The sequence below is a fragment of the Petromyzon marinus genome, chromosome 9, assembly GCF_048934315.1.
Source record: "Petromyzon marinus isolate PM22_M1 ecotype Great Lakes invasive population chromosome 9, UKy_Petmar_22M1.pri1.0, whole genome shotgun sequence".
Taxonomy (NCBI): domain Eukaryota; kingdom Metazoa; phylum Chordata; class Hyperoartia; order Petromyzontiformes; family Petromyzontidae; genus Petromyzon; species Petromyzon marinus.
This window is the reverse complement of record NC_133675.1, coordinates 6,818,824-6,830,939: the sequence shown is the minus strand read 5'-3', so window position 1 is coordinate 6,830,939 and position 12,116 is coordinate 6,818,824. Positions and strand designations below refer to the sequence as shown.

Below are 12,116 nucleotides of genomic sequence, written 5' to 3'. Positions count from 1 at the left end.
CGTGAGTCGGGTAAGACACGACTGAAACAGACGTGCAATGCCCAAGCCGTGCGTGGACCAGTGAGAAAACGACGGAGTCAGGGACTTAGAGAATCATAGAGAGAGAGAGAGAGAGGTGGGGGGGAGGGAAAGTTGGGCCGCATGGGCAGAAAGGAGGGAGCTGCTGTGTGGGGCTGTCTCTCGCGGCGAGGCGGCTCCAAGCGGCCGCTCTGGTATTTCCGGAGCCAACAAACGGGCGTTTTAAGCGGCCACGTATCACGCGTCTCAGGCCTCCTCGGACGCCACTTCCAAACCCCGGTGTCAAAAGGCCTCCTGACCCGCCCCAACTTCACCCCCTGCCCCCACCCCCACCACTTCCACCCCTCCTCCTTCTCGTAACTCTCTGCTGTATTTATTTATACAAAAACGAGGTCTCCGAGAAACCTCATTCCCGGGTAATGTGTTAAAAAAGGGGCCGCTCTTAAGCAGCCATCGTGGGCAGGAGCCACACGTGCTCACAACTTTGCGTTGAGGCTCGCAGTTATCAGCAAAGCATCGCGTGGGTGGTGGAATAATGATGATGATAAAACTGTAATTGTGCTCGTGATTTGTAACCAATTGTTCAACCATAACGGGGCTTTTTCATTGCTTTAAAAAAAAAATCCAGCTCCCACTCAAATGTGGGCACGTGTTGCAAATCTTCTTTCTGATTATCCGCTATAGAAGCTAACGTGTTACATCACATCCCATAAAAAAACAATACATAGCAAGATAACAGTTTACGTGCCCGTATGAAATGGCACGTGTGCAAAGGTGCAATGAGGAAAATCAAAGCACGTGTGCGTGCTCTCTGCAGCAGCGAAGAATATACGAGGCATCGTCGCAATAGGCGGAGAATGTGGTAGTGGTCGTGAGTTAATGGAGCCTCGCTGCTGCAGTATTGTTATTGTATTCTCATGTAACTAAATACTCCGAGGGATTTGCCTCGTGCCAATCGAAGCGCTCGCTTTGAAGTGGCTGGCGATGCCCCCGGCTGCCCGGAACCCTGCGTGTTGTCATCGCGGCGCGAGTGAGAGAGTGAGCGAGTGATCACCACCACCACCACCACGTACCTGCACATGATCTCGTGCGTGAGCAGTACCCTGCACATTTCGGGGTTCTTGTCTTGCCCTTCATAGACAATGGCCTGGACAGACAAGATGAACACCGCCACCAAATATTACCCGACAGTTTTAGCATGACACAAGCGAACACTTTAATGTACTTCGTTTACCATCAGCTACCATTGGCGGCCAATTGAAGCCAAAAGCGCGCAGTGGCCGCGTGTGTTTGCTTTGGATAGCGCGGTGGTAAATTAAAATCAGCAAAAACCGCTAGGCCCGGCGAGCATGGCTTTTGGGTGGGGGGCAGGACAAAACTATGCAGACTGACGCTTGTGGTTTGTTAAAGCGCAACAGTGGTGCAGAAGGACGACATATCTGGCAGTTAAACGCCTTAAATGAATGCCTAAATATTGCAATATGTCGTGGCCGCGGGAAAAGCGCGCACGCACACCGTGCGTATTAACTGCCTCTTTAAATATTCTTTGGGTCTTTCGGTAAAGTCACGTTGATGGTTCAAGAGGACTCTCTCCTCCTGATGACGATCGCTTGTGCTGTGATCTGAACGTCCTCCTCGTGACGATCGGTTGCATTGTGATCGAAACGTCGTAGTTTTTTTTTGTTATTTTCTTTGAACCATCCACGTGACTTTACCGAAAGACCCTAAGAATATGAATTCCTGCAGTCACGAAAGCTTTAAGTCAAGATTTGCCTCTTTAAAATTACGCCTGCAGAAATACCAAACGTGCCCCCATTTTTTGTAGCCCCCTCCCTCCCATCCCCCGCTCACTACCCTCCCTCCCACCCCCCACTGATCCCTCCCCTCCACTCCTTTACCCAAACCTCCTCCCTCCAACTGCGACCGACCACCCCATATCGGTTAATGTGAATAAGGGTGTTCTGCATCACGACCTCACATGGTAATTCCACTTATTAAAATATTTCTGCGTTAATTAATGGTGTTCCACACTGGTGCACCACGCACTCCTGCACCACGAGCGAGCGAGCGAGCGCGAGAGAGAGAGAGGAGAGAAACGCATTGTAAATGCAAATGCCATCCATCCCTCGCCCGTTCACACGCCCTCGCCGCTCCCTACCTCTAAACAACTGTTTTTAAAGAACGAAAATATTAATTAATTGTCATGCCAAATCGCTTCTCTGTTGACGCCTTCCGAATATGCGCATCTTTCTTTTTTTAAGCCATGCTTATTTTCTTTATTGTTGTTGGGGGTTTGTTGTTGTTGTTGTTTGGTTTAACAGCGGCGCGTTTCGTTAATCGCTGGACTAATGGTGGACATCTCAAACAGAACACACGTCGCCAGGGATGCAACACAGGCTTGGCTCGCGCGGACGGAACGCGTAACCTCATCCTGCAGAAGAGATCTTAGCACAGGCTGCGAGCCCGTGTGGTTCGCTGTATCTCTCTCACTCTGAGCGAGCGCGCTCCGCTTCGTGCGCGTGTCCGTGTCCGACAGTTTTGCTCGATAATGAGTGCGCGTTAGGCTCTATCCGCGGCACGAGGAGTGGAGAAGGATGGGGGGGGGAGGGGTGTCCAGTCACCGTACATGAAACACCGCCGCTATCACCGTCACCATGTCCGTACCCCAACCACCATCGTCTACCACGACCATCTCAACAAACACCATTGAGTAGCACGACCACAACCACCGCCACACCCGCAAACACCATCGGCATCACCATCACCACTACCGATATCACACTCGCTACCAAATGATGAATACCATCATTTACATTATCATCACCATCACCACAACCACTGACCAGAACAAGCGCCACATTCACTATCGCAAACACCATCAGCCCCACAATCACCACCATAACAGCCACCGCCACCATCACTGCCGCTAAAACCACGACCGCCAGGACCAACCCCAGCAGGAAGCAGCACCACCAGCACTATCATTACCACCACGACCACGAACTACCGAGACGCAGACGTCCACTCAAGCGAGAGAGCGAAAGTTCCCCGTTTGCGTCGTTTGTCGAGCGATTTTGCCACGTAAACGGAAGCAATGGATGCCTCGCCTGGCGATCGCACGACCGCCCGTGTCGACAGAGTCAACTCGACGTGAAGCGGGGAGCATTGAACCCCAGCGGACTGCGCTCGCGGGTCAATGTTTTCACATTGATTTCACATCCTTGTTGATTGTTTACACACGCACACACACATCGCTCGGATATTTGTATCGGACGTGCAAGGCCCAGACGACAAGTTGAACGTTGATTTCATGACCGGCGACGCCGAGGTGGTTCAGTGTGCTTCCTTTCGACTACGAGTGGGACGAACGCATTTATCCTTTCAACCGAGAACACTATGTACGTAATGATCACCATCATCAGTATTGGCAGCAGCAACAACAGCATCCATAGTTGCACCTCCAATCATCACGGTTGGCTACGTACGGTGCGAAAAAAATGCAACATACATAGTAGTTAATCCACTGCTGGATGAAGGACTGCCCCGAGCCGCCGCCATCTATTACGATTTGGCGATGTAAGAATAATTTTAATGGAGTGGGTAGCCAAGGAACGGAATTAGTCAGGGAGGAAGATGCCCACTGCAGGAGATGGAGCAATGAAATCAGCTCACATCCACGTGCTATATATGCGTATTAATGTTATATGGAATGATATTAAATAGAAAGACAAAGATCCCCCGTTCAAGTCTTAAACAGACTGTTGGGGCAAGTGCTGTTAGTGAGGACCGGTGAAAACCCGCAGGGCACACGAGGGGGTCGGTGGCCACCACCACGCCCAGTCGCTTTTGTCTCCCCAGTGCTGGAGCTGTACACACCGCACCAGGTACGCATATAAAGCAGAGTCGACCTAGGTGAGACCCATAACAGATTGTGATACCAACTTAACATTCAAGATGTTAGCCGTGGCTGGGTATTAAACTCGTGTAGCCGAGTTCACACATGCACATAAACAAACGTGGATACCTAGGCACAAGAGAAAAGAACCCCGTATAGCCTTAACAAACTTTTGTGGCAAGTGCTGTTAGTGAGGACCTATTAAGGCCGGCACGGAACACGAGGAGGTGGGTGGCCACCACCACCAACTTCGGCCGTGTTCGTCTCCCCAGTGGCGGTGTTTACGCACCATACCAGATACAGTACTAATTTTAGGCTGAGTCGACCTAGGAGAGGCCCATAACTGGTTCAGATAATTGTAACTGGCGTTGGCCGTGAGCGCGAATCGATCTCGGGTAGCCGGGTTCATAGCGATATACACCGTACAGGTAAATAGACTGTTGGGGCAAGTGCCTATAAAGACCGGAACGGCACTCGAGTTTGTTGATGTGGCCTACACTATGCCCAGCCGCCTTTGTCTCGCCAGTACTAATGCTCACACACAGCACCAAGTACTCATTTAAGGCTGAATCGGCCTAGGAAAGGCGCAGGACAGGTTCAAATAGTCGCCACCGTTATTGCAAATCGTAAGTGGGAATCGAACTCAGGTTGCCGTGTTAATCACGCAGTTGCGCTAACCACTGCGCCACCGCTCCCATTATAACGCAACACGTGAAACAAATACGTACACGCGAAAGCGTCCACCGAAAGACGACGAAGAAAACAAAGATCTCCCTAGAGCTTTAACGAACTATTGGGGCAAGTTCTGTTAGCGAGCAGCACCTATGAATGACGACAAGGAGCACGAGGCCGCGGTGTGGTCAGAACCGCGCCCGACCGCCTTTGCCTCCCCAGTGGCGATGTTTACGCATCACATCAGGTACTCATTTAATGCTGAATCAACCTTGGGGAGGCGCAGGACGGTTCCATATAATTGTCACTTGGTGTTGGTGGCCGTGAGCGGGAATCGAACTCGGGACGCCAGGTTCATAGCGCTATCGCGCGACCGCTCCGCACCACTCACGATTACAGCCACGTTTAAATCGAACAAAAGGTTTAATCACGCGCGGCCCTGTGATTGAATAATCGACGGCAACACAAGTCGTGGCTGGGCCCCGCCGCGAACACGTTGCGACGACAGCGCCCTGGAGCAAAAGCCACCGTGAAATAGCGTGTCACGCTTTTGCGCAGTTTACAAAGAGGATTTATCTGCATAGAAAGAGCGGAGCGACGCGAGCGAGGGTAGGAGGGCCGCCGAGGTGCGCACATGTTCGCCACGCTCACCTGTTTGTTCATGGAGTCGATGAGTCGGACGTACAGATCTTGCTCCGTCCGCACACCTGTACAAGCAAGTAACAAAAGTCGCTTTATTTTAGTCTTGATAATGTCCCGTTTCATTCTCCTCTCTGTGGGATAGAGTGTGTGTCCCTCGCATGCGTGGTGCTCCGGTTTCCACCCACATGTAAACACTCATGAATTGGCCGATAACGCCATAATATAAAGAGGACCGCAGATCTTTGGCAATTATTGGCGCCGGCTCATTGCGTGGCTGTCCCCCCCCTCTCCACTTTGTCTGCGGTTCCTCCTCGCGCCTCTGAGGCGACGGCGCGTTATAAGTTTAAATTATTATCATCATCATTATTATTCTAGTTGAATGGACTCGCATTTCGGAATGACACCGACAGGGCCACATTTAGGAATATTATAAACAAATGTAATATGATACAAATGGAATTGAGTGAGCTCGTGTCAATCATAACATTGCATGCTTTAAAAAGATCCGTGCCATCCTTACCATTACTGTACAACAGCTGTAGCCGGTAATGAATTCCATTGTTTGTCTTTTCACTGTTGGGTTCCTTTGGCAGTAGATAGAAGATAAGAAAGTGTAAAAAAATCATTCGTAAACAAAAGTGTACACAGCTTGAAAAACTCGATGTTCTAAAACAGCGCGGATAATTAATGTATTCGTGACGGTTGTTTAAAGTTGCGTACAAATGCTTCTTATAACGAAAGTAGAAACGACTATTAATACTTTTTTTCATAGCAGCGCGTATCCTGATTAAATATTTACACAAGTTCATCAAATGGATTTGTTACTAAACATTAGACAATTACTATTACTTTTTCAGAAAATCTTAGAACACATACGCATGTTCTTAGTTATAAGCATACACGTATTACAAATAATCCACATGTCGAATATCACAATAGCGTGAAGCCTTGTGAATGAATCAGTTCAAACGTTACGCGTAGGTGTATACAAATGTACTTTGTCATTTCCAAATACTGGCTCTACGGAATTATATATATACAGTATATACATATAGCGTGCACGTATATATGTGGTCTTATCCGAGGGGATATTATTTTCTCAGCCAGTGTACCTACTACAGAGTTTATAGATTGAGTGCAGGCAGTAAAAACATCAAGTAAAATAAACCTGTAATATCCTATTTATAAGCAAAAAAAACAGTCAAGACATTCGCATTTGTGTTGTTTTTACTCGTCTTGAGCGTTGCGATTTTCACGAAACCCCACTGCATTCACCGCGGACGACACGGTGAAATTATTTGGGAAGACTCTATACATATATCGGGCGAGCTTAGTTTCAGCCGCAATCTGTCCGCTTTCGGCGATCCGGAGAAATATTTCCGCACTCCCGGCACACCACATCGGGTATAGTCCACCGCTCTTGATAATAGTCACGTGCTTACTGCATTCTATCGGCGACCCGGATTATATGCGGTGTGAAATTAATTCAACCCTGAGTATATCTCTCAATATACAGTATACACACACGTGCAGTTGCGCCAGATATTTCCGTTACCACATTCATAATAGGCCTCTATGCTACTTGTCACGTGCATACTCCAGTCTACCAGCTACCCACACAAATACTCTGAGAGAATTAAGCTTCCGTAAATGTCTATGTATACATATATAAGTCAATGAATCCAAAAGCACGGTTAGTGATTAGCGGGGCCCATATTTCAAGCGCTTTAACTCGGGCGCAACAGGAAAACGCGAGAGCAGCAGCATCAGAGAAGAACGAAGAGTGTTTCACTACCGTGGACTCGCACGTGAGAGGGACTGAACGGGGGGAGGGGGGGGGGAGAATTGGGGTCGGGTGGCTGTAATGTCACGACGACCTCACCCGATCCTTCTCCACGAAGTCCACGAAAGCCGTGCGCTCTATCTCCACGGGCTGGCCCTGGCGGTCGTAGAGCGCCAAGACGAAGTGGAAGAAGTTGGACTTGCGCAGATTGGAGGGCGGCTGCTTCTCGAAGTGGGCCCGCGCTAGCGCAATGCCACTGCGCGATGAAACGCCGGGCCACGAGGCGCCCACCACGGCGGGTGGTGGTGGTGATAGGAGACAGGGGAGAATGTGGAGGAGGGAAGAGCAGTGTGTGAGCTTGATAGATGCACTTCTCGCGAGGCGCCACCGACTTATCAAACTTAATTAGAAGCCTCGGGGTAAATGCATCACCAGAAGCAGCAGCAGCGGCGGCAACCCGCAAAAAATACTTTTTTTTCTACCCGCGTTCTCCTCTTGGCTCAGTGGCACCACCAGAACATAACCCTCTTTCTCCTTTCCCAGTGGCACAACAAACGCACGTGCACGCTCGAACAAAAAAGTCGAGCTACTCATTTATTTAGCTCGGTTTTGTGTGCGATTTTTTTTGTATCGGTATTTTGGTAATGTCAGCAGAGTATTTAATAAAGGATGGCTTCGTGCTGAGGCTGAATGCAATGAGGTGAGCGTCAAATCGCACGCGCCCTGCTGCACGTGACCTCCCAGCATCTGTTGAGAGTATAAGTTCAAGTCGGAACGAGCATCATTTATCCATCAGGGTTATGTTCGTGCAGTGGTGTTTATGACTCTTTAATTGTGCATGGAAGGTCGTAATATGAGATTAAATGAGCGTTGTTTTAAAACATTACTTTAATTACAATTGTCCTGGTGCAATAATATTCTTGACTATTTTACTTGCGCGGCGTGTATTCATACCTTGCACGTATAGGTATGAACACACACGCGCTGGTATTTATCATGCGTAACTACACGTCGTTTGTGTACGTATATCATTCACCAACCCGCACTGACCACCGTGGTGAAGTATGGTCAAACAAATCCTCCGTAATTGACACGGTGTGGGGGGAGGTTTGACAAATGGCTGTCAAATTTGTATATACTTACGTGCGTGTATCCTACATGCAATGCATACGTGCGCATTCAGATAAATCATCCATTATTTATTCAAATATATCGGCGCGATAAACGAGGCGGCGGGATTGTTTTTGTCCTTCTTGAAAATATTTACGTCCGGTGTTAATCTTTCCTATTTTTGTTCCACTGCAACAACAACAACAGAGCGCCGTGTTGACAACTCGACTGATGCCGCGTGCCTTTCCAATTTCTACGGCCCTGAGGCTGCAAGCAGAAGGACGTGGGGACGCAGCGGCTATACGGGGGCCGGCACTTGCCGCGGGGAGACAGGGAGACACGCTGGGACGGACGGACGGACGAGATCCGCTCGGTGGGACTGAGACAACACGAGGAGACGCAGGGGCACGCGGTGGCGTTGCGTCGCCGGAAGGTGGTGGGGGGAGGACACGCGGACTACACGGGGAGATATCCAGCAAACGGAGGGGTGGCCGCACGACGGCTTCAATGGACACGATGAAGACACGGAGATTGTGGATGGGACGAGGCTTGGGACACGGGGTGACACGCGTCTGGACGAAGGTAACAACAGGCAGCAGAAGCCACGCGCAGTCAGCGCGGCTGCTGTGTTAATTCCGAATGCAGCGACCGCAGTGACAGCAACTGAAACGTTACTACGTAAACAAATGACTCATTATTAACATTGGCATTATCATGCACGCTTAAATCATGTCGTGCGCGGACAGGCAGCGCGTGTGCCACAGCCGCTGCAACGAGAGACACCATCAATAAATCCCCACGTTGTTTCAACAGGATATGTTTTAACTCTGCGTAGAAAATAAATGTATTGACATTGTTATGCACATTTTCATCGTACGCTTCTCTGCACCGCTCATAATTATTTTCGCTTCGCTACAATTACAGCTACAAGACGAGAACGTTTCGGGCATGCGATCGTGTTACGGTGAGCACGTGCTTGCAGGTAGCGATTCACAATATGAAAAGGCCATGAGAGTGCCGTGTTTTTCTAACAACCAAGAGCTCAAATGCACACCTATTACTCGTTACGCATTGATTAAAATACCGCACGCAAATGAATACAGAAATACGGCACTATTCTTCAAAAGTTAATTTACGATAGACAACAACACAAGATCGAGCGCGCTGCGACGCGTGAAAAGCGTGGCGTGTACCTACTACGGCTGTGCAATTACCCAGAGTGCTTAAACCTCGAAAGTTTGAGAAATTTCGCTCAATATTTAAAATACAGAAATAAATGCTGCGACTAACGAGGGGGGCGGTGAGCACTTTTGAGAAGCAACAGTCGAGTTCGAACACAGGTCGCGGCAGTTGTAGCGATGTTGTGGAGTGCGCGGTCCTACTTTGAGTAGCAGTGTAAACGCTCACTATTACATCGCACATGGTACGAGTGAGTGACTGCTAATGTTTAATCTCCATTTAGCCGGAAAAAAAATCGCACCATGATTTAGGAGAGGGGGGGGGAGGATATGCCAAATTAGTAAAGGTGGAAACTTTAAATGTGTCGATGGCGCAATGACATTTGCCTCGTTGTGCTGCTCGGTAAACATTGCGTTGCAATTGACACAACAAACCATCTTATTTGAAAAAAAACCGATGTCACCTAGATATTACGAAGTTGTAAGACATTAAAAGCCTCGCAGTCAGTTTATTTTTAAACATTCAGTACATTTTGCTTTTTCTTTGCTTTGACGCATTCATTATTAATACACAAACAACCCTGCACTATGCCGATACAAGGACGGCGGCGGGGTACATGCGTTTTATTTTTTTATGAAGTATCTGTTTGTGTCGACGTTTGCATTTATTGTTTTGTTCGCCTTTGAGGTTAACATGAAGGCACAGTTTGCCTTGTCTGCGGGCAGTGTCGACGTTGTTTCCTCGAGAATATGACTTCAAATAGGAATTCGTAGAAATTCATCAGCGTGATGAAACTGTATTGTTGATTTAACGCCGTGAGCGATACGTTTTTTATTTGTTCGTGAAATTTTAACCAAAACAGTACCAAATGTGGAAGAGAGAAAGTGTTTTAACATTTACTGCAGCAGCGATAAAGGAAATGTGTCCTGCATTCAAATAATAATTTTCAAACTAACATATCCCTTGCGACAGCCATGGAGTGCCCTGGTTTGAGAAGAAAGTCATTCATTTAAATATAGGTGCCACGCGGGGTTCACGATACCTGCACGTACGCGTAATACCTCTCGCATGCATCGCTAAATTATTAACAGTGGACATTTAGCGTGTCGCATATATTGGCAGTCCTACGAGAGAAAGAGAGAGAAATCACGCAGGAATATCGGAAGAAATGTAATAAAAGTACGAGCGTGGGATTTAAAAATTACCCGCAGTCGAAGGAGCTGTTCGAACGCAGAAGGCGCACTTACTCCAAAAAGGGACAGGCGTAAATAAAATCCTCCAAAACCCTTTCAAGCGTAAATGGGGATGAGTGGGCTACTGTTGGATTCGACATCACTCACATGTAGCGGCGCAAGACAACTCAAGCACGTGCTGATGTCTATTTAAAAAAAAACGTTAAGATGATGAAAAATATTTTTTTTAAACCCTGCTTGTGGGAGATGATGAAAAATAAAATTTAAAAAAAAACCCCGCTTGTGGGAGATGCCGAGTGCCGTGCGTCGGTGGGCGGATTGGAGAACGTCTCACCTCTGCGCCGCGGTGCTGGCATCCACCACGCCGGAATGCATCCAGGAGCGCACGGTGGGCATGCCGCCTCCCAGCGGCTCCTCTTTGAGCCCCGAGCCGCCCCTCGGTAGACTCTCTTGGATGCCGAACATGGAGTAGCTGAGCTGGCTGGGCTGTTCTTGCTGGCTCACTCCCGCTAGCTGGCTGCGCTTTGGGCAACAAAAAGCTGTGGGATCTGGCTGGCTGGTTAGAGAGAGAGAGAGAGGCGAGTGGTATGGCAAAGGACGGCGGGAGCGGTGGAAGGGGGACCCGGAGAGACGCGCGATGATGGAGTAAAAAAGCTTCAGCTGGGGCAATGCTCCCTTCTTACAAGCACCCCGGACGCACGCTGGCTGGCAGGGCAGGCGGGCGGACGGACGGGCGGGCTGGCTGGCTGTCTCGCCGGCTGGAACACCGCGCAAGGAGGGGACTCCCGTTGACTTGCGCCAGTAAGCGTTTCCCTTCCCCTCGAGACGGGTCACCTTGTTTCTCTCGCTGTAAATTATTATTATTAAAAATTATTAATACCACGTCTCCGAAGCGTCGCAGGCACCGGCGGCTATATAATATTATAATCAGGAATGTTGTGATCCAATTCCGCGCCGCCTGCTTCAGTCACTCGGAATAATATAGTAATCCAGCGGGCGAGCGGTCGGGGAATTGGAGTTCTTCTTAAGGGCTGCTTTGGCTTCGCTCTGCCGGCTGCAGCGTCATTGGTCCCCGCTGAGCGATTCTGTGCGGGCGCGCAGTTCCTTCCGCGGGGTTCGGGCCGCGGGAAAGGGGAGGAGGAGGAGGAGGGGAGGGGAAAAAGGGGGGGGTACTATAAAATTGCAGTGAGGGGGGGGGGTTAATAATAATAAAAAAAGAAATAGGGGGAGAAAAAAAAGAAGACTCGTTCTCTTTGCTTGACGCCGAGTTAGAGCGGGAGCACGTTCCAGCCGGAGCTGCTCCCGGGCGCTAAAACTCAGGACTGAGTGAGGCCCCGGGGCCGCGGCTGCCTTAAGGAAAAGGGACGCGGGCCCGGAGCGCCTTGCCCCGATAGCCCCTCCCCCCCTTCTCCCCCCCCCCCCCATCCGCTCCTCTCCCAGGCTCCAGCTTCTCGCCCTGCAGGAGCGGCGAATCCCCGCGCTGGGCGGGAGGGGCCTGGCGGCTGATGGACACGGAGACCCCGCGCGCGGGGGTGCTACAGAAGGGGAGGTGGGCGGGCGGGAAAAGGAGGGGGGGGTGCGCGGTGATGCGGGGGTGGGGGGTGATGTTGGGGGGGTGGGGGGG

General features: G+C 49.7%; 1 protein-coding gene across 8 annotated transcripts in view; it reads right to left on the bottom strand.

The window, feature by feature from the left end:
- Positions 1-11,838, bottom strand: part of LOC116940626 (transcription factor COE3-like) — a 98,840-nt gene extending 87,002 nt beyond the window's left edge. For 3 of the 8 annotated variants that reach the window (XM_032950694.2, XM_032950699.2, XM_032950698.2), the window contains exons 1-5: positions 10,827-11,836; positions 7,110-7,266; positions 5,748-5,811; positions 5,237-5,292; positions 1,092-1,165 (exon numbers count right to left, since the gene is read on the bottom strand). In XM_032950694.2, the coding sequence (XP_032806585.1) occupies positions 1,092-1,165; positions 5,237-5,292; positions 5,748-5,811; positions 7,110-7,266; positions 10,827-10,957 (482 nt within the window). In that variant the 5' untranslated portion in view covers positions 10,958-11,836. Of the gene's footprint in view, positions 1-1,091; positions 1,166-5,236; positions 5,293-5,747; positions 5,812-7,109; positions 7,267-10,826 lie in introns of all 8 variants that reach the window. The other 5 variants (XM_032950697.2, XM_032950695.2, XM_032950696.2 and 2 more) reach the window with 4 other exon arrangements.
- Between the last annotated feature and the right edge of the window lie 278 nt (positions 11,839-12,116).